The sequence below is a fragment of the Arachis hypogaea genome, chromosome 19 (assembly GCF_003086295.3).
Source record: "Arachis hypogaea cultivar Tifrunner chromosome 19, arahy.Tifrunner.gnm2.J5K5, whole genome shotgun sequence".
Taxonomy (NCBI): Eukaryota; Viridiplantae; Streptophyta; class Magnoliopsida; order Fabales; family Fabaceae; genus Arachis; species Arachis hypogaea.
Genome location: NC_092054.1, coordinates 133,522,496 through 133,549,510, shown reverse-complemented (window position 1 = coordinate 133,549,510; position 27,015 = coordinate 133,522,496). Strand labels below are relative to the sequence as shown.

General features: G+C 33.5%; 1 protein-coding gene across 4 annotated transcripts; it reads right to left on the bottom strand.

The window, feature by feature from the left end:
• Nucleotides 1-243: 243 nt before the first annotated feature.
• Nucleotides 244-11,821, bottom strand: LOC112775831 (DNA mismatch repair protein MSH1, mitochondrial). 4 transcript variants are annotated; one of them, XM_025819719.3, is made up of 22 exons: nt 11,649-11,821; nt 10,702-10,843; nt 10,461-10,558; nt 9,951-10,026; nt 9,640-9,759; nt 8,768-8,815; nt 8,569-8,633; nt 8,305-8,390; nt 7,985-8,149; nt 7,728-7,837; nt 7,526-7,631; nt 7,374-7,449; nt 6,948-7,006; nt 6,660-6,727; nt 5,641-5,814; nt 5,108-5,314; nt 3,930-4,186; nt 3,686-3,829; nt 3,027-3,084; nt 2,294-2,593; nt 1,469-2,188; nt 244-934 (listed from the first exon to the last, which is right to left on the bottom strand). In XM_025819719.3, exons 1-22 carry the CDS (start codon nt 11,768-11,770, stop codon nt 707-709), a joined length of 3,429 nt encoding a protein of 1,142 aa, XP_025675504.1. In that variant the 5' UTR covers nt 11,771-11,821; the 3' UTR covers nt 244-706. The 4 variants fall into 4 exon arrangements, with proteins under 4 accessions (XP_025675504.1, XP_072083489.1, XP_029151364.1 ...); XM_072227388.1 differs by having other exon boundaries at nt 9,951-10,350; nt 10,686-10,843; nt 11,649-11,801; XM_029295531.2 differs by having other exon boundaries at nt 10,686-10,843; nt 11,649-11,801.
• Between the last annotated feature and the right edge of the window lie 15,194 nt (nt 11,822-27,015).

The following is a 27,015-nucleotide window of genomic DNA, read 5'->3' as shown; positions in this document are numbered from 1 at the left end:
TAAAATATACACTAAAATATTTATTCCTTCAACTCCGAAATGTGTTTCTATATCAAATATTATTTTTATATATATTTGGCAACATACATACCTAATTCGATAGTCCAAAATTTTTAGGCAAAACGAGCTAAATTTGAAGCCCCTTCCTTCATTATATTTATATATGACACAAACACAAAACAACCATAGTTCAGCACTTGAAGAGTGTAGGTTGGAGATATAATTTTAAAGAAACAGATTCGATGACAGATTACAGAATATATTTCATATTGCCCAGATAAATTACTAATCAACAAAGTGCTGTACAAAACAAAGGTTATATCACAAATTTCCACCCACTTGCAACTATGGACTCAATGCTGCAGCAGCAACCAAATCTAACAAAAACGCTACAGCCATCCCATCCTAAATTAAATTTCATTCACTTGATATAAACCTCACTATGTTAAATTTGGATCTGCCGTTAATGTAAAACTCTTCTACCCTATCATTCAATTATTTGTTGTCACATGAAGAGTTTGACAGCAGGAAGTGATTCTTGTCAAATTTCTTTAATCATGTGACAACAGATAAATAGATGATAGTGTAAGAGTCTAACAATAACAATAAATACCAAATTAAATCCCCTTACATAATATACACATCATTATAGTTTCCCACCTCTAACAAAAACTCAGCAGTGGGGATTTTTGAATTTTGTCCTTTATCAAGAACTGGTAGCACATTCTATGTAAAGGTTGGATGTGCCAAAATTCCGATGCTTGCCATCGGCCACATTGGCTACCTGAAAGCCATGACTAGGAAGCTGGTTGATGAGTAGAGTTTCAAACTGGCATGCCAAGCTCTTTCCTTGGACAAGAAAATAAAGGAACAATGCATTCTGCATTCCTTCTTTTGATCGATGCGTGGAAACTCGGCCCTCAAGATCATCCGTCTATATCCCCAGTTAAGCAAATAAGAGATGAAAGCCAGTCAATTAGATTGGTAAATTTTCATAATAAAAGGGGACAGAATGAAATGAAGATAGAATACAAATGATTTCAGTATTACTAATACTATTTTCTATAAATTATACAAGGTTTATTTGTTTTGTGATTTTGGATAAAAAAGATTAAAAATTTGAACAACCTTCTGACAATGATATAGATCCTTGGACACATGGACAATTGTATTTGAAGGTTTTTTCGTAATGCAATAAATTACTATCTTTGGAGAAAAAAAAAATGATATAGATCTTTGGTACTAATGTTTATAGTGTCTAATAGACTACGACTATCCGAGCTGAAGAACTTGTTTACATTTTAAACAACTGAATCCCCCCCCCCCCCTCCTCCTCTTCTCTTATTTTTTTTCTCTTTTTCAGGTACTACATAGTGGTATGTCATATTAGGTTGCTATTATTTTCAAAGAAGGGGAAAAAAAGAAAAATAAATCTACAAAATTAGGGAAAAGAGTGAGAGGATTGTACCTGTCCTACATAGATTTTGTTATCTGGTCTGAACATCACATAGACACTCGAAGAACCTACTGTCGATGGAGGTGGTTTCTCTCTTGCATTAATTAGGACACATTTTATCTCCATCAACTCTGATGAGATCTTCTTTCTTCGGAGCTCCATCATCTTCTCCTGGCATATTACAGTGACAGCATTCTCAACCTCCTGCTGTAAAACTTCCACTTGATTAGCTATCGATATTTCCTCAGGAGAATTTCGTCTTGAATCAAATTGTTCTTGATCAAAATTATTATTTTTCATGGAAGAAGAATATTGTTCCAGCTTTGGGAAATTCTCTCCAGAAAGTCGGTCCTTTGCATAAACTGACAGATAAAGATCTTGTGCTCTTTGAATAATAATCTCAGGAATCCCTTCCCTCTTGGCCGTTTCAAATGCAAGACTTTCTTTGCATATTCCATCTGTCAGCTTCCACGTTGGCTTTGTTTGTCCATCAATGCATACCGTCCCCATCGCTTTTTGGACAGTATCCTTGAGGTTGAGTGGCAGATTAAGTATTCCATGCAAGTGAGTAGATACAATACCCAGACAACCAATTTGATCAAGAGATTCAATGACGCTGCCTGCAATACAAGTGCCTTTTGCAATTTCTGTTCCTCGGCAAATTTCGTCAATAAGCACAAGGCTTCTTTTAGTAGTTCCGGTGATGATTGTTCGAAGCTCTGACATTTCTACCTGAGACAACCAATACATGACGAATGAAATTTTTAAGACACTTGTGAATTTTTTAATCTAGATACTAAGAAAGAGATCATTGAATACTACAGACTACTAACAAACCTGGAATGAACTTTTTTCATCAGCTGGGCTATCATAAGATTTCATATGAAGCATGATAGAATCAAAATAAGGAATCAGGGCTGATTCAGCTGGAACCATAAGACCACATATCCCAAGTAATGCAGCAGCACAAACTGAGCGAAGAATACTTGATTTACCACCCCCATTTGGTCCTGTCAACAGAAACAATGATTTCATATCAACGGTATTCTGCACGGCACTTCCTTGTGCTATGTTCAACCAGTAAGGTACTAAACCAACTATCTTCATCCCTTCGTATCCCTCCAATGGTTTCACATCCTGCACAAAGAAAGTAACATAATAGTCACCACACTGCGACAAGTCATTCAACGATAAACAAGATGACAGCTATCAAAGATTCAATGTTAACAAGTCCATTGGAAATCTAAAGACCTTCATGAGGTTAAGCCTTTAGGACTTAAGATTAATACAAATGACTTGTTACAGATTCACTGGGGTTCACTGCTCTTTCTTGTAATATATACATTATGTGCTGAGCTAGTTCACAAACAGCATGCCATCATATTTTGCATATTACGGTGGTTTTTTTCATCTCAGACAACCTTATTGCCAGTTTTGGTAAGAACTGGTGGCATCCTACATTGGAGCAGGTTTTAAAGGTTTTGGTGAAAACAGGGAGGCACCAATAGCAGAACAATAGTAATAGCAAATCTTACATCATGAAGGAGAACCCGAAGTTGTTATACATTACCTTAAAACTATGGGACACTGCTAGTGTTGGAAATGTCCATTTCCTTCTTCTCCCTTCACTGCAAGATAACAATGAGAGAAATTTAGGGTATAAACCGCTCAACTGCAAAGAGAATGCTTGTGACTTCAGTAAGATAGTATTAAAATATGACAGTTTACAACCAATTTCAGAACACAATAGAATGCTGTTACATAATTGCATTGAATTTAAAATTGTTGACAGCAGCTTTTGAATCAAATTTATTTGCAAAATTTTCCATCAAATGTTATATGACCAAAGTGGATCAATAATCTGGTATAATTTCATCAATTTAAGTAATAGACAAAAAACTTAAAGTGATCTGGTACTGTTTTTCATAATTCATACTGCCTTCCTATTCCCAGATAAATGCTTGAGCAAACAAATATTGCAAAACCAGCTTTAAGATTTACACTTCCATATTATTAATTTCAAAAACAATTTGAATGCAGTCATATACCATATTTCAACCAAGGATAATACGTATAAGAAATAAGAACATTTCCAATCAAATTGATGATGATAGCTTAGTATCCAACAAAGAGCCATATCAACTTCTAAAATGGAATCAGTGGCTATGACAAGTACCACATAATGTCATCCTCATAATACAGCAGAAGCAATCAAAATTGTTCACAAACCTCACATGAGAAAATAATGCTTTCGCTATGACAAGCAACATGGAAGAAAAGACAATGATGTTTATATTTGATTGTAACTCTGTAGAAAGTTCCCTTAAAACTTCCAGAACTCTTGCTTTGGCTTTGGAACTTGCTTCATGATACCTGAAACAAATTTACCATCATAAAGATAAGTATGGAGATTATTTGAGATTTTATGAAAAGACAATAGCAAACTGATAGCAAGGTAACTATGAAAGCACACCTTGTTAAGGCATCTTCCACCTTCATTGTGGTATACCATTCATCACCTACCCTTTTACCCTTAGAATCAAAAGCAGGTTTAAGCTGTTTGATTTGTTCCTCCCCAGGGCTACCAGCCCAAACAGTTGGAGTGAAGCGTTTGCCCTTAAACCAAATTGCTTCATGCTCACGAGCATATAATATTTCTCCCTTAGGGCCTCCAAGTGAAGCTGACATAGCTTTTATTCTAGAAACAATAGGACCAAAATCTTCAGTAACCTGCAAGAATATTCAAACCACAAATAAAACAAGCACACTGAACAGATATCTCCAAATATACTGTGCATACAGAAATTTAAAAACAATAAACATAAAATGATGTACAAGGTACCACTGGAGTAATGCAACAACTAAAATAAGTTCCTTTTTGTTTTCATTTGATCACCAAAATAAGTTCCTTTATATTTCTCTCACACATCTCACTAAGCCCTTGGGCCTGATGTGTGAACAAATACAGAAAGAGACATGAGAACCAGGCATTTTAGATGCTGAAGGGTCCTCTATGGCCAGGAGTTTTTATCTTCCTATGTTATTTTCAGACATTTCTACCTATTGAACATCCAGAAATATACAAGGCTTAGGCTTCACTAAGAAATTTGAATCAAAGGCATATTCAGTTACTTGTTCTTTCTTAATTACTCGTTTGATAACAGTTGGTAACAGCTACAGATACGTAATTTTTCATGAAACTCAGAATCTGTCAAGAATCAATCTTCATAAATATTCATACTATTATCAAGAGGTACATGAATTATTTAAAATCTATAACCAAAACCATCAAAAGCACTTGAGAATAATATCACATCAGAAAGTTAGCTATGATGATACCACTTGAGAGTGTACATCTACCAATATAGTACATTGGCCTATCATACAGAGAGTAATTTCAAGAACTGTTGTAAAAACTGGTGCACCCAGCCAATTATGCACTGATGTGGGATGGCAACCAGCTTGCTGTTGTAGATGGCCTGAGCAAAGGGATGAAATTTGGAAAGAAGATCTACAGTGGAATGAACCATAATTTTCACATATATTTAAGGAACTTTTTAACAAAGAACTCACAATCAGTTAGCAAGGGCTTACATCCACTGATTTATATTTTCAACAAAAAGGGAACAATGTTAAGTTAAAGTGACGTACTGCTAAATATAAGGCCTCAGCTGCTCTTTCCACTTCAGTAAATACATCATCAATATGGATTCTTTTTACTCGACCTTTCCACGAAGACTCCATATCCTCAAAGAATTCATTTGGAAAGCCACGAAATGAACTGAATTTCTGATCACTCTCACCATCCAGAAAAATTATTTCACAAATCTTACCCGATGCTAATTCACATCCATCAACCTGAAAAACAGAAAACATTATGATGGATTATGAGCCAATGCAATTGAACACAGATAAATTAACCAACAGAAAAGGGAAATGGAATTTAAGAAATATATTCATCATATTAGAATTAATCTCTTTCATTGCTTAAACAACAATGAGAAGAGAAAAACAAATCAGCCGAATGTCATGATATTTATATTAAACAATTCAAATAAGGTATAAACAGCCCATTATGTGTTTTTCAATTTGTCTGTCCTAAATACAAGGTTGGAAATAAGTATCCCTACTTTAGGACATATTAATTAAGGAGGGGAAAATGAAAAGGACTTGCTCAGACTAACCAAGGTCTCAAAGTCCAATTTTAAACCAGTTGCCACCCACGTGGGATCAATTAAAAGTCTCAATATTTCATTAAGTTCAGAGGCTCTGTGCATCTGCAAAATTTCGTCAAGAATATTCTTGATTCTACAAAATTCAATATGGTTGGTCTCCCGCAATTCAAGTAGTTTTACCAGCTGCACAAAAACCGTTAGGAATCAGAACAAAAAGATATTGCAAAAGGAAATAGCAAAAAATTATTGACAGAAAAGGAAAAAAAGAAAAAAAGAAACAGGCCGGGGGGGGAGGGGGGTGGTTTAATAAATTTGAGAGCTTGAATGGTTTGTGTCCGAAAGCAGAGGCGTAAAGGAGAACTCTTGAAACCAGAATCAGCATTTAGGGATTGAAATTCAAATCTAGTTTCACTGCTTTGTGCACACAAGCAATAATGCAAATAAAAGCATTGCTATTTTTCTATTACAAAGAGATTATTTCCCCTTAAAACTTCATCTTTCTATCGACAAGAAAAGAAACAAACCTAGCTCCAGGACCTGATATTCCCCATGGAGACAATGGGTATATTGTAGAGTGGAAGATTATTCCAATTAGATACCAAAGGTTGTCCATTACATGGCTGATCAAAATGTAGCTATTGTGTTTTCCTCAGTAGAAAGATGATATCTTTACAGAGACACAAAATGTGATGCAAATGTTGAGAATAGGAAATTCTTGAGCTATGGCACATAGAATTTAGATGAACTGGAGGGGAGAACACCCAAACTCATACTTTTTGGTGCTTCAGGTAACCATAACCTGCTTACATAAGTAAAGCAAGCACCTTCTTCCAGCCTAGTTTTACAATTAATAAAGTTATACTTGCAGAAGTTCAGCTTACACTGGAAAAGTTAAACCTGGGCCTTTGTAAGGAGTAAAGGCAGAATTATTACGAAGAACCAGCCTATTGGCTGTATTTAAAAGGATAACATGCACCAAATAGTATTAGAGATTTAATCACACTTTACCAAAGTGATGGAAATACAACCTTTGCTGATGAAACACAGGTGAATTCAGGAATTGAGCATGATACACTGCTCATAAGTTTGCATATTGCTGCCAACAAAATTAGCAGAAAATTAGTATATAACTAAACACAAAATAGCCTGTTTTTCCAAAAGGGGCTTATAAAATAATTGATGACTATAATAAAGCAAAAGCAAATAAAAAGATAAATGATGACTAAAACAATGGTAATGTCATCATCTGTCAATGATATTGACATTAAATGGTAATGTTAACAGACACATCTCAAATAACTTGAGATATAAATCACCTTGAATCGTGGAGCCAATCTCATACGAGGGAGGATTCAAAAGAAGATCTCTTATATACCTGACAACCACAATAAAAAATATAACATAAAATTTCCAAACATTGCACAGGATCAACCACTACAGGCTGCAGATTATATTTACAGCTATTTATAATAGGAAAATTGCAAAATTTTGTCTCTTTCATGACTACAAATGTACAACTATTTACACCATTTTGAAATTGCAAAAAGCCATATGCGGGTATACATTACCAACCAGCCTACATTATGCTAAATAATGTATACTGAACCAAACGAGAATACAGGATAAACCAGTAAATATTCAAATTTTAAGGAGATAGTTATTAGTCAGTAATTAATGTGCAAAATCTCAAGAAATATCACATAATAAGTTTATTTTAAAAAAAAAAAACAAAAATTACTCACAATACAGGCAACCCAGTGCAATTTGGTGGAAGTATCACTTTCAACAAAGAAGGTATTCCTTCAGTTGGTATGGCTCCTGAAAATGTAGAATCAGCATATTGAGAAAGAAAATAACCGGTTGGCACAATATTTTCTTCAATATATAGGCTGACCAATTTGTGTTGCTGTTCCTAGAGTTAAAGATTGTGGCCGGTTTTCTGAATGAACAGTCTTGTTCCTAAATATGACCTCATTGTCAAGATCATAAAGCTCCTTCACCTAGTGTTCCATAACAAAATATAAATATAATATACCCATATCGAATGACACAGAGATTTAAGAGTTAAAATGTATGTATATATATCTTATTCATACCTTAGACAAAATTTCAGATATAGCATTTCCATCAAACCATTCAACATGTCTGGATCTGCATTCCCCCCATAAAAGCCCTCCCTCACCAAATTCTCCCCAACGGAAGGTTCCTGTTAAAACCCAAGTTAACTAATAATGAGAATGCATATAAAACTACAAATGTCACAACTATAAAGAAAGTTTTCCAACATGATGGGATTATCTACATAAATCAAATATTATTGTGGGGTAAAATAAATAAATAAATAAACACAAACCAGAAGAGTTCTGTCTTAAAGACACGTGAAGGAATAAGTGATGGTATCGACTAGTACGAAGTTTTGTCACTACTGCTTCCTCTGTCAAACCATCTTCTATAGAGTATGTCTTCATGGTTTCAAGGACTAAAATCATGCAATAGCCCCTTGCAGAACGTGATATTCCTATACAAAGATGTTATTAAAACTTCATGCTGTAACCATATGCAAAACATAAGGAATAAAGCACAAACCTAACAGGATAATAAACAAAGTAATCCATTAAGCATTGGATTTTCAAGGCATTGCAAATAGAAAAATGAAATAAAACGCTTCCATACCTATTACAGGCATTGGTTCTGGGAAGTCCAGGTCATGATCAACCCCAACAAGTCCATATACATATGGATTTCCAGGATGAGCATGTCTACAATATTAAGATTAAGTCAGCAAGATGACATGCTTTGTAAGTCCTAAGTACCTATGCATATACATAGTATGCTGGTTGGCTCCAGTATATACCAATAGTACCTAAATAAAGCATTCTCAATCAGCTAAAAAAGAGAGATCACTGATCACCAGCTTTTAAAAGAATTTGTGATTACCCAGATATGAATCGACCTTTCCTAGATCGAGCTTGAGTTGGACCCTGAACTTCCTCCACAATGCACTGTTAAGACCGAAATGTAGACATTCAATAAGCTAGCATACAGATTATACAATAATTTACTAGAAGCACATAAGCATAGCCTGGGAGTGTGGTCAAATTCATGGATGCAGAGATCATTAAATTGCCATACTCACCACTGAAAAACCATTATTTGTCAAATCATCTAAGGTCTGTCGAAGATTCTGTGACCAAAGCAAAGAGAAATGTCATCCAATATGCATGTGCTTGTGAGGGAAAAAAAGGAAACATTGTTGCGCACTAAAAACTAGAATGGTTACATATCTATACTTATCTTGAGCACAACTCTGTATTAATTAATTTAAGGGAAATTGGATGCACTTTGTGGAGGTGTGTGCATGATGAAGAAGGTCTTACTTGTGTGGAAAGTTCTTATACCCTCCACCGAGGAAGTCAATCTCTCCCTCCACGTAAATCTTATACCATTGAAGTGTTTTGGAAAATGTGAAAAGTAACAGAAGTTTACATAAAGAAATGGTAGTGATGGTATGTCTAGTAAAAGACATTTCCTCCACGGAGGAGAAAAGAATCTCTACATTTGTGCACAGACTTAAACGTTGCTATCTGAATTGAGTTTTGCAACCATGAAAAGTTTAACCAGAAGTCACATGGCATTTAATGCTTCCCATTTCCTTTTTCCTTTTTGAATTTATAATAGAATTCAAAAAATACCTATAAAAATAATATTCAATAGAAATACTCATCAAACCTACAGAACTGTTAGCAAAAGCCCAACAATTTCCCAAATGCTTCATCTATTATAGAAAGGCATCTAAACCATAATTACTGTTGCACATGCACTGGACCTAAAGTCAAAATACTCAAAAGATGACAGAAGTTGAACCATTTTCTCTTCTATTTTTCTGCATTAACATTCTTATATGTATAGCTATGCTACTTGTGATGAACATAACACCATGTTGTCAATAATAAATTCGTTAACAGAAACATAACAGCACAATAGGCACAAGCATAATAATGGCAATACCACAACTGGGCAACCAGCCTTAGGAATACTATCCGATCGCAGACCACCGAAGGGGTTTAAACCCGCGTATTCAACAAGAATACAAGCATCTATTCCAAGTGCTTCATAAAAGTCACCAACCTGAGGAAAAATAAGGCGATAAATTTATACCAAAAACAAAAAACTGAATAAAGATCCAACGTCAAAGAAGCGTAAAGCAACAAAATTATCAAGAACCATTGAACCAGAGACTGCTGCTATCACCCCAAATGTACAGGACTGTCAATGCTGGACCAAACTTTCAACAAACAGGATAGATAAATAAAACATACTCTGCAAAGCAAAACTTCTCGTGGAAATCTTGACTTGAACTGCAACATTTCCCAGTTGAGTGTTCCTTCCTTGAGACTACACATAAACAAGAAAAAAGGGTTTTGATAAAATTCTCATAATAATGCCATCCATGGAAATATCAAGTATCATTTCGAAAGGACACCCAATGATATGCTGCTCCAAAGGCAGAAGCACACAACCACTATCCTCCTAGAACACCAAAAAAAAAATATATTCGTAGGGAAAGTAACAGTCCAACCATGTCGTTGGCATAGATTCATAACCCATTTGATTAATTGATCTCATATTTGAAAGCAGAATGATTATCAGCAGCTACAGATCACAACCTATCAAGGCCAGCTACAGATCACAACCTATCAAGGCCAGCTACATCACAACCTATCAAGGCAGGATGCTTACACTGTATATTAAATGTCATCACATATATGTAGCGAAACTAGACAAAAGGAAAGGCAAAAAACACTGGCTTCAATTACGTAAGTGCTTACCTTCCATTTCTCAAGTTACAGTCCAAGCCCAACAGGTTGGAATATTCGAGCCTTTTCAGCAACTGAAGAGTTGAAGGCTTTTTGCACACATCCATTCTCTGCCACATTTTGAAGGGGGGAAAAGAAGAAAGAAAAGAGAGAATGCAGAGCTTATCAATAGATTCCACAGTTTAATCAACATAATAAAATAGTTTAAGAAGTAATGGCTATGTTTGAAACAACTACATGTGAGAAAGCAAACCTCCTTCCACCACAATATGTGAGAAAGATCTTTATCATCTAAAACATTGTTTGGTACTCTCTGCTTCTTAGTTGCTTTAGTGCTACCCCTGAGGACCTTCCTATCTTTAAAACCTGACACTTTCTCCAGATGTCTATTTGTTCTGTTCATTGGCATGTTACAAAATACATGAATTGATTGAATTCTGACAAGAGTAAGAAATGTACTGAAAAAAGTAGAGCAAATTTACTAAAATTAAGGTAACAAATTTCACATTGAGTCCTACTTTTCATGAAACACAATAAAATTTCATGAACCTCATCTATTCAGTTCATATACCAGCCATCTCAATATCTCAATCCTGATTCTTGAATATTGCATTATGCACCAGATGTCCACGGATAAAATTGTGTCATATGAACAAATTAAGTGAGACGTAGCTCAAGGTAATGAACTACCTTTTTCTGTGCAAAATTATTGCACATTTACAAACTATAGCTAGATATTAGTAATTTCTTATTGTTCACCAAGGATAACAAGATTAATGAAATACAAAACAAAACCTATACTTTTTTATTTACTATTCACCCTGATTCCATATTTAACAAAATCTATACAAGTCACTCAATAATATCTTCTCGAAGTCTATACTTTGGTATAGATTGTAGAACACTTTTCCCTCGTGTTCTATCAAAGTTAATCTCATCAGAATCAAGTAACACCATAACTTCTGTTGACAAAGCTCAACCCTTTTCCACTCAGCGAATTTCTAAGCTTTCCAACGCAGCCATAATGGTAATACATTTCAGCAAAAAGCTACTGCTACTACTGCTACTACTATTAATCAGAATAATAGTTACTACATAGTTCGAAAGTAAAAACCTTGAAGCTTAAAACGCTTGAAGAATAAGAAGAAGAGTTTGAAGATCAAAGTACATATCCAATAGAAAGCATAGATTAGAACTCACATAAGCGTTCTCGAGGGGAGGAATGAGGTGCATGGCGGTGCAGGAGAAGAAGGAGGGAAGTGAGGACGGTGGAGCCATCGGGGTAACAAAACGACGATGTTTCGAGCTGACAGAGCGCGCATGTTGCCGTGAAAGCTGCAAAATGGCGCTCTCGAGGCAGAAAATACAATTATGAACCTTTTTGTAGGGCTAGATTACAAGGATATTAATATATTATTACAATACAAAATTTGTTAAGCCAAAAACTAAAACATAAAAGTACACAAAAAAGAATTTGTCATAAATAAAAGTACATATTAAAATTTATAAATACCAAAAGTATATTTTAAAAATTGGTTTTTTTATAGATAAAAATGTCAAAAATAGTAGTATATATATATATATATATATATATATAAGATTTCGGGTGTACTTTTATCTAATAAAAAAATTTAGAGTGTACTTTGATATTTATAATTTTTGGTGTGTATTTTTATTTATCTTAAATTTTTTATATGTATTTTTATTTATTTATTTAAAATTAAATTATAAAATAAATTACATTTTTTTATTTTCTTTTTTTTCATAATTTTAATAAAAAATATATAAATTAAATATATAAAATTATCTACTAAATTTGTTATTTAAAAAAAAATACTATGTGCTATTAGAATTTATTATTTTTTACTATTACTTTTAATCATTAACCTAATTAGCTAATCCTTTAAGTTTAGTAACTAAACAACATACTTTAGCCCATATTTTTAAATATGATTAATTGATGGTCAAAAATTATAAATTTTGATGGTCTTTTAGCATTTTTCTCAAATATTATATGGACATAAAAAATAATTATCAAATTAATTAATATATTATTTGCTTGTATGTTATAGTTAAAAATAAATTTTATATCACAGTTATCATAATTGAATCGATAATTAACCTAATAAAGACACTAAATGACAAAATATAGATTTTGGTATCCAAAATATTTTTTCAATATTGTCCTTTATAATTAAATTCTCTACTTAACATTAGTTATTAAACATTTAAAAAACTTCTACCTGTTTTATCTCGCTTTTATTTCAAATTTTCTCACCTCATTTTCACGATATTAATGGTATTTCAAATTTTCTCATTTGACGAAAGTTCTACCAATTGTATTTCTTTTATCTTATTTTCTCTCACCCCATATTCATGTTATTAGCATTACAAATTTTGTAAGTGTTTCTCTGTATAAAATAATTATTTGGATGAGTTTCTTTGATTTCTTAAATTAGATAATAACTATGCCAAAAATTAGTTTTTGAAATCATAAATAAAAGAAAAAAAATAATTATGATATAAGAAATAATTCAATTAGTAGTGATAAGTAATTTTTTATGAATCTTAATATGTTATGAAGTATTAATTCAAATTATGCTCTGTTTAATTTTATATTAGTCTTAGTTTTATCATTTTGTTTCAGTGAGTATTATGATCTTATTAGTCATTTGGTTTCACTCTAATTATTTTATTAGAGTTTTTTTATAATAAAAAAAGTTTATAATTTCTTCAATTTTTGCTGCACCTTCTCTCACTCCTTGATGCACTTTTTTATATTTCTCTTGTCATTATCTTTCTTCTTCCTTCCACACCCTTAATTATATTGTCTCCATCCGTCCCTCACCTCATCTATTGCAATTATAAATTTCATTTAATTTTGTCACAGTTACTAATTTCATGTATAACTTCTACCTCTATCTCCCTTCTCTTCAATTTTTTTACTCAATCTAGATTTTTATTTATTTATCTATTTTATTAAATTTGTCTCTAACGTTTCACCTATAAAGATAGTTCTTTTTTTTTTCAAAAATAATAGGTTATATTTCATTAATTATTAAAAAATAAAATACAAAGATGTCCAAAAGCAGAACAGCATAATAAAAGATGGGGATTTCCCAAAAACACTACACTAAAGGTATTCATCCAACGGTGCGTGGTCGAAAAACAAAGAAAAATCTTAAAGAAGAAATAATGATAAATCAAATTGAACGCAACTAAGAGCTTATCTCATGGAGATGACGACCTAAACTGGGAGTTTTTTGGATTTCACGAAGCAACTTGACAGAGCTTGCTAGAATGGCAGACGGCATAGAAGTAGAACCTTCAAAAATCAACTGGTTGCGAGCTTTCCAGCAGTTCCAGCAAATGATGGCAAGCAATTGAAGATTACGGTCAGCATTCTTCAACGGGTTAAGTATCTCTGTTGATACAGTCCACCATGTCTAAAAGTCGTTAGAACTCTGAGGGGAAAGACAGTCACGAAGATAACTCTGAGACCATACGTCTTTAATTCTAGAGCAATCGATCAAACAATGAGTGACTGTTTCCGTTGCTTCATGACAGCAAGGGCATATTGATGATATAGATGGGATGCGGTGATGAATCTGAGCAAGCACCGGAAGTCGGCCATGGAGAGCTTTCCAGATAAATAGCTTAATTTTGTGAGGCAAGTTCAACTTCCATAGATCAATCCACGGCTTTTTCTGCTGCATATAATTAGGGCAAAACTCCTGAGGCGGATGGTAAAATAAATAGCCAATTCTGTAACCTAAAGCTGTATCATATTGCTTGGATTTGTTCAAATCCCATTGCAATTTGTCCCTACTCTGCTGAATTTTAACTGACAAAATCCTGTTTGCAACGTCTTGAGAAAATAATTCTTGAATGAGATTCTGATTCCAATTTCTATCTTCAGTAATTAGTTCTCTTCTATCTTGTTTTTCACATAATTTGATTTAAAAAGAAAACTCTTTTTTAATCTGATATTAATTTATTTTTCCGCGTCTTACACGGAGATATTAAATTTTAAATTATAAATATTATTTAGTATTATTATAAATTATATATACAATTATTAAAGTAGGTTCTACTTTGTGATTTCACAATATTTATTTTCACAAGTTTTTTTGTCATCTCTATTTATGAGTTGATTTATTTTAACTTTTCAAAATTATTAAGAGTTTAGTTATTGAAATTTTGAGTTACAACAAAAAATACTAATTTTGATTTAATGTTTATATTCACAATATAATAAATTATTCCACATAACTCATTGTTTTGAGTAAGTTGTTTCTTTTTTTAATCTTTAAAAATATATTTTTATATTTAATTTCTCATAATAAAAATTATAAATATATTTAATTACTTTAAATTAAAATTTAATTTTGGTCTTTGTCTACCACATTTATTAAAATTAGATCTTTTATATTTGAGTAAACTACTATTTATACCCACGAAAGTTGAAAACGCTGACACATCTACCCATAAAGAAAGGAAATTACCATTTGTACCCATAAAACATGAGTTCCATATAACAAAATTATCCAAACACTAAAAAATCACATAAAAACCCCAAATTACCCTTATCATTATCTGCATCATCTTTTTCCCTCCACCACCACCACTACTAATCCCATCATTTCTCTCTCTCCTTCCATTTTCTGAGCTCGTCGCCGCCGCCAAAGTCCGTCAAATCTGCCAACTCCTTCCTCTCTCTCTTTCTCTCTCTTTCCTTCTGTATTTTGCTTCTCTCTCTTCTACTTCTTCAAATGGTTATGTGATGTAGGTTCAATGGTCTCTGGGTTTGTAGACTGGAAAAGAGCGGGTGAAACCGCAGACTGGACAAGGGCTGGAGCTCTGCGTCAGCGAGAGATGAAGGGCTAGCTAGAACGGGTTGGGGCAACGGTAGCGATCAGGCAATGACAGTGGCTCTAGGGTTGTAAAAGGCGGCGAAAACAGAAGGCGACGGTGGTCCTGGGCTCGCGGAGGTAAGGCGAGGGGAAGAAGAAGAAAGAGAGAGGGAAAGGGTGGAGGAGGAAAGAAAGAGGGAAAGGACGCGGCGGCGGGGAGTGGAGGTTGGGTGGGACTTGACGGCGCCAGCGACTGTTGAGTGCTGCGGCGGTGGTTACGCAGAGGAGCTAAGAAAGGGTGAGAGAGAGGAAGAAGAGTGGAAATCGGGTGAGGGGAGACAGCTTGGTGTTCGTCGGTGGCGGTGCGGTGGTCTCAGACAATTTGCTTTTTCTATTGTTGTTGTTGTTGCTTTATGTGAAGAAGATGATAATAGAGGTATAATAGTCGTGGTGGTGATGGTAGTGATGAAGGAAATGAGGTGGTGGTGTCTTTGAATTGAGTGATGATGGTAATTAGGATTTAGAGTGGTGGTGAGAAAGAATTTCGGTGGTGGGTTTGGGATTGAAAAAGTGGTGGTGTGGAGTAAGTGGTGGTGGTGGGGTAATTTGGGAATTTCAAATAATTTTTTAGATTTGGATAGTTTTGTTAGCAAAAGTTTATATTTCATGGGTACAAGTGGTAATTTCCTTCTTCTATGGGTAGATATATCAATGTTTTCAACTTTCGTAGGTACAAATGGTAGTTTACTCTTTATATTTTATTTTAAGCTTTTAATTTTATCAAAAGAATTTATGATTTAAAAAATTTAATTAGTAAATAAATTAACAAACTATCAATTTGTGTACATTAAATTAAGTAGAATTTTTCTTTCAAATAAAATATGTTAGTGTTATTTACTATTTTAACCCATGATATAACATACAGTGATAAATTTAAATAGGGCAAATTAGCATATTAATAACTCCGTCATGTGTGTAAAATTCTTAATTAAAGTGAAATGGTAATATATTTTGCAACAAAAAAAAACTAAAATAACAATAAATTTTATACCAAAAGTAAAGGGTCAGATGTCATTGGAGTGAGGGTGAAGCAGAGGTGGAGATGCCTTCGAACTCTTCGTCCCTAAACCTTGATCTTCTTCATGTCCTCGTCCTCAATTCCTATCGTGAAAGAATATTTATCCTCATTTTTCGTTCTCTTGCATTTCCTATAGTTTTCACAAGGCCCTATTCTCTATTTACTTTTTATAATTTTCTATAGAAATTCTAATGAAATTAAAAAAAAAAACACAAAATATTAGAACAACTTATAAATACATCTTGTCCAAAATTATAAATTAAGTAAAATTTAATATCATATTTAAAAAAATAAAATAACATACCATAAAATTACTAAAATATATATTAGAGGTGAAATTACTAAAATACTTATAGTAGCCCTAAAATTTTAAGGACAATTAAGTAAATTCACCTAATTCAAGGACCACAAGGAACGGGACGGGAATTCCACTCAGGTCTTCACGATTGTCTCTAAAAAATTTCATTTTTCATCCTTGGCTCAGCAGAAAAAATTATCTATCTTTGCGTCTCTATTCCAAGCCATCTTTACAGTAATTTTCGTACCTTGAAAAGTTTTGCCAAACCTAACAAAAAAGAATAATATATTTTTTGTTCGAATTTTTTAAGTGATAGTTGTTACATAAATCTACGTTGCAAATGAATAATAATTAAAGTACACCAAAAAATATAATAATAACGATCAATAAAAACATAAATTTTAAGTAAGAATGGAAGTAATCTTCATGGTAAAAGTAAAATGAAAAACAAAATTACTATGTGTACACAAATAATTAGTTACCATGTATTTGTTCATAAATATATGTATTGTTAAATTTATTTTTAACGTATATTTTATATTCTGACATATATGTATTTTATATGTGTGACTAATTTTGTGGCTAATAACCACTACTACTGCTACTACTCAGGTAGGTGTTTATAAGCTCAACATGGAGCAAGTGGGTTGTGGCTCAGCCCCACTTGCTCTATGAAGGGTGTTTCTGTCCAAGGTTAGCTACCAAGACATGTCGGATTAGCTATATAACTGACAGATGATATCATCAGCCATAGGTCAGACATACATCATATGCATATGTTTGTTTTGTTTAATTGTGCATTATTTGGGTTTGCCTTTGTGAATCAATATGCTTATTTGTCATACTTGCTACCTGCAATAACTGTACTCTTTTTTTTATGAGCAAAGGGGGCATAAAGCCCAAAAAATAAAGAACTATATAAAAATCACTCTGGGAAATTTAACCCCAGAGGCATCCTCCATAAGCACCGCAGAGAGGAATGCCAGAAGAGAAGAGAAATATGTGAGCCCAATCTAACAGAGATGAGCCTTCTTATCCAACAGATCTGCACAAAAATTCCTTTCTCTATATACATGGGAGACGCGAACATCCCATCGGTAGGCAAGAAGCAGCTTTATGGCATGCAGTAGGAGGTTCCTGCAGTTCTAGAGGAAGCCATGTTCTGGACTAAATTGGCAGCACAGAGGGAGTCCGTCTCAACCAGAAGCTTCTTAATGCCTAGGTCATGAGCCAGCTTAATCCCTATGTACAAGCCCTATATCTCAGCCAAGGTGATCGAATAATTCCCCAAATTCATCATGAATTCTGCAATCGTTCTGCCCTGACGGTCCCTAATCAGACCACCACAACTCGCCATGCTTGCGGGAGTATAACTGAACCATCAACATTCAACTTAAACCAGTCCTCAGTTGGAGATTCCCACCCAATCATATCTTCTCTACTGGTACTCAGCGTTGAAACCCCAGCTTCAGAAATGGCGAGACAGTTCTCGTAGTTCTTGGCCAGGTAAATAGCTTGATTAAGTAATATATCTGGGTTAGAGAGGGAGTTTCGAAATATGAGTTCATTTCTATTTCTGTTATGAGGACTCCACAAATTCTCTTTCAGCCAGGCTTGGGTATCTGTCTGAAAGAAATTTTATTGTGAATTTCTATTTACCAAACTCTTCCAAGTTCTACTTATGAAAGGGCAATCCCGTATAACATGGAGCAAAGTCTCGGGGTTATTTGGACATCTGGGACAATCCGCTACTTCAGTAAGCCTTCTTCTAGCTCTATTTTCATTAGTTAGGAGAGTATTTTGAGATAGAAGCCAAGTGAAGGCTCTCGGACGTTGGAAAAAATTGAGTTTCCATATTTTATCAAAAGGAAACTCACTGCTTGGGTTGGATTGGTGTATTGCTATATATGTAGTTTTAATAGAAAAAATTCATGTAGAAGAGGGCAACCAACAAATCATATCCTCTCCTAAATCCCATTGGGGTGCTTTAATTGATCTTATCATATCAACAACTTTACTAGGTAGAATTTGGTTCAGAATGCTAAGCTTTCTAGTACCGTCTGAGTTCGCATAATCAACCACCTTGTCTTTAATGATGGAGTGGATATCTTCTAGTGCTAGATCACTTAGTTTAGGAATCCCTGCTATCCATTGATCTGTCTAGAAGGCCACTTCTTTACCATCGCTTATCCTCCAAATTAGGTGAGGTGTGAAGTCATTCCATATTTTAACGATACCTTGCCAGGTATTAGAGCTACTATTTTTCAACTTTACTTTAGGCACCAGTGCTTCCCCGCAACCATACTTACTGCGAAGAACTTTCAGTCAAAGAGATTCTTTGTTATTGATAAACATCCACGCTAGCTTCATAAGGAATAGATTGTTCTTCTCTTTCGCCTTCCTAAACCCTAGATCCCTTCACTCTTAGGTTTGCAAATATTGTCCCAACTGATGGGGTGAATCTTTCTCCTATTAACATCCGACCCCTAAATAAAATTGCGAAAAATTTTATCAGTTTTCTCACAAACAACTACTGGTGTAAGACCCATAATTTTCGAAAAATATTATTATGAGTTAATTTCAATTTATTTATTCATTAAAGACTTTATTTTCAGAAATTATTTTATTAAAAGTAATTAAATCAAGTTTTGACAATTAAATTAGAAATTTTACTTAATTTTATAATTATTGAATAATTTTCTATATTTAAGTTATACAGCTTAACAGTTGCAAAAGAATAAGAATTTTAGCCAATGAGTAATAGCTCAAATGGCATAGTCTCCCCATACTCAATTAAGAGGTTACGGGTTCGAGTCTCCTATCTTTGGTAAAAAAAAAAGAATAAGAATTTTATACAATTTAATTAAATAATACAGATTCTAGAATTTAATACTTTAATTTTTTTACGTTATATTTTAAATTAAGAGTATTAAATTGAAAGTCAATTAATAAATTTGATAATTAAATAATATTTTCTTAAAATAATTTTAAGGGGATAAATTAGATTTTAAATTAAATACTATATACCCTAATTTTATTAAAATTTACCAAACTCTAATTTACCCAAAATTTCGAATTTCACTTTTGTCCCAAATTAAACCCTAATTCCTAAATTAAAACCCACAAACCCTAACCTCCACCACCTCACCGCCACTCACCCACCGCCACAGCCACCACTCAATATACACAAACACACCCACACATAGTAGCAATTAAGAGAGAAAAGAAAGGAGAGGAAGAGATGACTGAGGGAGAAGTGAGTTGCACCGCAGGGGAGAAGAGAGAGATCGAGCCGTCGCACCTACCGCCATCCATCTCGCGTCGCTGCCGTTTCGTCGAGCTGCTTCATGGCGTCGTCCTGCCCCGGCCACCGCCATCGGGCCGCCGAACCAGTTGAGGAGAGATACCAGATCTGGTGGTGTGAGAGAGCGACGCACGCGAGGGAGAGGAGGCACCGCTGCTGCTGCTGCCTCGCCGTCGCTGACTGATGGAGGGGGAAAACGCGTGACTCAGGGATGCACCCAGGAGGGGCCACTGCTGCCACCGACGATGCGAGGAAGAGAAGAGCCGCCGCGCTCTGCCGCAACCAGCACCATCGTTTTCTGCGCCGCCACTGAGTCAAGACGTCGCTGCCTAAGTCTTCGCCGTCCTTGCTGCTAGAGCTGGTCGCTGGAAGAGAGGAGGTGACGGTGGTGGGAGTTGCCATTACTGTTCTATCTTTGCTCATTGAAGAACACTGAAAAAATATTGCTGCAGTTGCAGTTCCAAACCCCATCTAGTTCTAGTTTTGGTTCTGTTTCGAGCTGCGTTGCCGTCTGGGTAGTCACCAACAATAGCTGCCGCTGCTGAAGCTCACCGGAGCTGCTGCTACACCGTTCCTTCTTTTATTCTTAACTTCAGTGAGTTGTTCTCACCTTGAAACCCCTTAGGTCGCTATTCTGTTATCTTACGCTGAGGTTTTGCGGTGTTATTTGTTATAAGTTTGAATTTTGGTTATTATATGTTGTGAATAGAGTTGTTGTGGTTGCCGCAAAAGTGGTTAGGGACTGATGTTGTGGTTGCTGCTGATCACGGATCGAGAGAAAATGTTTTCTTTGATGCGTTTGGTTTATGGGTTTTGACTTTCCGTGGTAGGGGCGCTTTTCTTAAACTTGTTTTACTTTCCAGAGTTGTTTTAAATCGATATTAATGCGTAAAATACATTTTTGTGATTTTGTAAGTCTTATGGATTGAATTGAGTTGAGTTGTTTTGGATGAATGAGATTATTAGTTTGATTGATTGGTTGATCGATTGAGAAAGTTGAATATTCTGATTAGTTGACTGATGCTGTTAAAGTGGTTTTCCTTGAATTATTGGAAGAGATTTAATATTGACATTTAGTTTAATTTTGGAAACGATTTGATTTTAGAAAAGATTTAATATTGAAATTTGATTTGATATTGAACCCGATTTGATATCGGAATTTGATTTTAAAATAAATTTGAAAAGGACTTGATATTTGAAAACGATTTGTTTATTGAGAATGATTTGCTATTTTGGAAATGATTCAAAAAAGGTTTGAGGAATGGTTTGGTTTGAAACTGTTTGAGAAGACCGAGAATTCTTAATTATTGATTGATGCTGTTGATTGAAGTTGGTTTAAATTACGATTTATAGGATTGGTTGATTGAATTCTGGATTTTGTAATTTTCTTGGGTTGAGTGTTGTTGTTGTGATATTGGTTATTGGAAGTGATTTGAACGATTAACAGGCGTTTGGTTTGGTTTAGTTGGGACCCGAAAAGGGTGGCAGAATCCGATTTTTAGTAGAGATGCTGCCGAAATTTTATAAAATTGAAAGTTTCATTTGAAGTAATTACTTAAAAAGATTTGGTTTTAAACGTTATATGTTTTAAGATTGGTTTATTTATTAAAGAAAGAATCATGTTTTGAATTGAGGTTGTTGATGAACGGAATGGAAAGAAGGATGATGAGGATTGACTTTGAGATATGATTTTTGAATGAATTTGGAGATGAGATATGGATTGACGAATATTGATGATATTGAGAATGACTTAGATATTGATGAATGTTGAATGAATTATTCATATGGCTTATGAATTTGAATTATCTGAGACACGAGTTTTCCTGGTAGACGTAGTGGCTTGCCACCACTTGCTCCAGGTTGAGACTCGATACTCTGTTGACTCTACGACGTAAGGGTGATCGGGCACTTATAAATTCCCGGGAATGGTACCTCCATTGAGCGATTTGATATATATATATATATATATATATATATGAGAAAAAGCTATGCATAGACTCATGGGGATGCGTGTCGGGGGACAATCCAATGGTTTAGCAAACCGGACTTGTCGGGTTGGCTGTATAACCGACAGATGAGCTCATTAGCCATAGGACAGGCATGCATCATATGCATTTGTATGCTTTGCTTGGGTTTGGATTTGTTTTGGTTTGCCTAATTGCTAAACTGTTATTAACTGCTATCTGATCTATTTGCTATAACTGTTATCTATACCTGTGTTTTCCTTATCTGTTTTGTCTGTGTTTGCTTCTGATGTGGTACTTTTGAGATTGAGTATTGATGATGAAATAATGATTGTGTTGATTGATTATGTGATGGCCTGAAGGCCGTGATTGGTTTCTGATTTGATTGGTTTCTGATTGAGATATTAGTAAAGTATGAAAAATTAAGCTAGTTCAGCATAGACTTAATGAACCTATGCTTGGAACAGGTTGATTATTCATACTGTCTAGGAAATTGATTAAGATTTTCTTATAAGAAAAGAAAGGTTTTGGATTTCTGAAAGATTAAATATTGTTTCTTTGAAAAGGTTTTGAATGATTAGCTATTGGTTTTTAAAAGATTCATAAGGCTATGATAATCACTAAGCTTGAAAACAGTTTTCTTATTAAATATCTTCTTATGACAATTTTGAAACTCCGTGGGGAGACCGTGTGGTTAGGTTCTCACCCCCTACAGCTTTACCTTTTCAAGAATCGGATGAAGAGCATTATGAAGAGTTATACTGCATTTTGGTTTATATGATATTGTATTAATTAGATAATTTTTCTTCCCTCGTCTTTGTTATTATAATTTTATAAGAGTGATAGGAGTTGTATGCTTTATATGTATATTACATTATAAGCTATTATGTAAGAAGTATTGTATATGAATCTATGCCTGTTTGTTTTTTTTAGGTAAAGTATTTATTTCCAGTTTTCAAAAAAAAATCAGCAATATGGTGTCGAGTCATAGGCTCATATTTTAATATTAAGTATATAAAGTAGTCGTAATAATTCTTACTATCAGGGTGTCGCAACCAGAAGCGTGACATTCTGGTAGTGAGAGTATTACAACTGGGATCTTCATGGTTTGCATCACATAGCTAGGGATAGATGCAAGAGCAGAGTGTGCCAAAGTGCACCTACCTGCTAGAGATAGGGACTTACTTTTTCATATGTTTAATCTTTTTTGCATTTTGTCTAAAATGAATTGGAAATGGTGTTGACCACAACGCTCATGAATGAGAGGAACACCTAGGTATTTTCCTAAATTAGATGTTAGGGAGATACCTAGGTTGTTACCCAAATCGGCTTTCATAGAGTGATGAATGTTGTTGGAGAATAAAACACAAGATTTTTCATAGTTGATGCTTTGGCTTGAACTGTTGCAGAAAATTTTCAGAGCCTTCTTGATAACTCTAATTTGGCTATTATCCGCTTTGGCAAAAAGGTTCAGGTCATCTGCAAACACACAAATGAGACAAATTAGGACCGTTTCTAGAAAGCTTAATAGGATTCTATTTTTTCTCATTCACTAGATTAGTGATAAGTTGAGATAATCTTTCAATGCAAAAAATAAATAAATAAGGGGATATAGGATCTCCCTAACAAATTCCTCTTGAAGGAGTGAAAGTTTTTGAATGAGAGCCATTCCAAAGGACATTGAAAGAGGAGGTAGTGATACAGACACCAATAAGATTGATAATGTTAATAGGAATATTTGCATCTGCTAAAGCTTCTAAGATGAAGTTCCAATTCAGCTTATCATAGGCTTTCTCAAGATCCACTTTTATCGCCATAAAGCCTTTTTTGCCTTTCTTGATTCTCATAGAGTGAACCACTTCCTAAGTGATGATGATATTGTCAGCACAAGCTCTTCTAGGGATAAAACTGGATTGAGTATTCGAGATGAGTTTTGTCATAAAAGGCTTCAATCTGGTAGCTAGCATTTTGGTTACTATTTTATAGCAGATGTTGCACAAACTTATGGGCCGAAAATGAGCAAAAGTCTTAGGAGTATTAATTTTGAAAATCAGAGAAATAAGAGTTTGGTTGACACATCTTATGCTAGAGGCTTAGTGAACACCTCTTTAACCCAGCTACAAACAGTAGGTCTAACCTTATTCCAAGAGTGCTGAAAAAATTTTAGGAATAGACCATCTGCTCCCAGAGCTTTTCAGCCACCCATATAAGAAACAACAACTTTAATTTCTTCATTAGTAGGTTCTGTAGCAATAAGCTATCTCTCTTCCTTAGATAAGGCTGGAAAGTTACCTGAGATAGGAAACGACGATAATGAATAATTATTAGTGCCAGCTGAAAATAGATTTTTAAAAAAATCCACTCCTAAAGCTTTAAAAACAATAACTATACTCTACTTGTGTTTGTCTTTGTCTGCTTTGTTTGTCATATTTACTACCTGCAATAACTGTACTCTACAAGTGAGGCTCTCTCTAGCCAATGTAGTAACATAGTTGAATAAAAAATTATACAATTGGTTTGCTTAATTTAGATAATTTAAATTAACAAAAATCCAATAAATAATAATTTAATTAATATTTTGTAATTTTAATTAAACGTAAAAAATATTTACAAAAATTATCACCATAAAGCCATCAAATATGTAACAACAAAAATAGGTAACAAATCAGTTTTATATCAAAAGATAAAAAATTAAGATTGATGAACAACAAAAATAATCATTCTAATTTCTTTTTTCATACCTACATTAAAATATTACATATAATATAATTAAAAATAATTTGTATTACTATTAGTATAATATCTTTTATACTAAATTAAATAATTGTTAGAATTTATTGCTATAATTAATTATTCAAAATTTGTTAAGTTGGATTAATAAAAAAATCACCAAAAACATGTTATGTTAGCATAAAATTAATGGTAAAAATAATCCAATTTTAAGTATATATAAAATTAATAGTTATTAAAGTTATCATAAAATAATATTAGATTTTATCTACATATAAAAATTATAAATAGAATCTAATTATTTGTAACTATCGCATTAAATTTTAATAATGACCACTTATTCTACAATAATTCAATTGATTCCATTATCTATGTATGATTTTTTGAAAAGATACATAAATAAACCTAATATAATACACAAAAACAGACAACCAAGCTAAAAATAACCTAATATAAGACTAAGGTTGCAAGAATCGGACCGGTCAATAAACTGGTGAGGTGATTGGTTTACTGGTTTAATGGTTTGATCGGAGTTTAACTTGAATTTAATCAGTTTAAACAAATATTAAATAAAATTATTAAAAATTTAATATATAATTTTAAATATTTAAATTTCAATAAATTTTAACTTAATAAAATTCAAAATTTAAAAATTTAATTTATAACCTAATAATCAAAACTAACAAACAAATCAATAATAACCACCGACCATTAAATTTGCAAATATAATCATAATTTAAATTTGGAACAAACATAATCATAATTTGGAACAAACAAATAGAATTACAAAAACATATAAAATCAAACAAACAGACTATGAAATCAAATTGCAGTAACAAATTAAAAACATAATTAACAAATTAAAAATAGAACAAAAACATAATTTAATACTTACAAAAACAGAATTACAAAAATTTGATTAATTCATTTAATTAACAAAATAAAAAAAGCTAAAAACAGAAGACAACAATAAACATAAATTAAATAACATAAATTAAATGCAGAAGACAGCAATAAAAAAATAACAATTAACCCAGAAAAACAAGCAACAATTAACATAATTAAATCTAAAAAAAACAGCAATTAACTCCCAAAAATGAAACTGAAGCAGGGTAGGAATGGATGCTTACAAACTCAGAAATTCAGTAACTCAGAATAAACAGAAATTAGCAACCTCAGAATCAGAAATCAGAAAACTAAATAAAAGTACAAAACAAGCAAAATTAAATTGAACACCGGTAGCAAACGAGGAATCCAAATGATGACGATGGAAGAGGATAAGTGAGCCGGGCACAGAGGAGATCGAAGACAGGCTTGACACGCGAGAGAGAGGGATCGACGATGAGGACGGAGACATGATTTCAAGGTGGCCGACGATGACGAGGACAGAGGCAGCGACGACAACAGCGAGAATACCTGGCGACGCGAGGTGAAGCGATCCATGAGAAGAGAATCGCGACGGCGGGGTTCGACGCTGGCTGAGAAGAAGAGTTCGTCGGTGACGGCAGCGCTGGTCGGTGGCTGCTATTGCTGCTGGCAATCCAGAAGAGAGAGCTGCTAGGGTTTCGTGTGGAGATGAGAGAGAGAGGGGCTGGGTGTGACTGGGTCGTGGGTGTGTGCGAAAGAAGAGGGGGTTTATATATTTTTATTTTATTTTTTTAAATTAAAAATCGAAAAAAAATCATCCAATTCAAACAGTTCACCGGTTAACCATTGGTTTGACCGAATTTTTTTACTGATTTTTTGCCAGACGATTTTTCACTTCAACTGAACTGACTAGAGAATCGGTTCCAAATTAACCCAGTTGAACCGATCGGTCCTATTTGATTTTCAAAACAATGTATAAGACATTGTTTCATCAATTAATATTATTTGTTATTTTTCAAAATTAATCATAAATATAACACATCAAATTAGATAATCAATTTAAAAGAATTAATAGGATAATAAAATATTAGTGCAAATTTTTACTCTGACAATTAAGTGGTGACAATTTAGTTAACCTAAATTATAAAACAAATTAAATAATTTTAATTAAGATTAACATTAATAATTAAAAGATTAAATTTGTTTGGTTAAATATTTGAACAAATTAAATAATGATTAAAATTAGAAATAATGATGACATTTAGTTTAATATAAATTACAACAATTATATAATAATAAAATATTAAAATTAGATAAAATTAGACCAAATTCTTTATTTAATAATTAATATAATCACAAATTCATTATTTTATTCCCACTATTTCCATAATTGATAGCATTTTTATAGAAATAATAATAATTATTATTATTATATAAAAATAATATATTTCTTAAAATTAAAAAATAAGATCA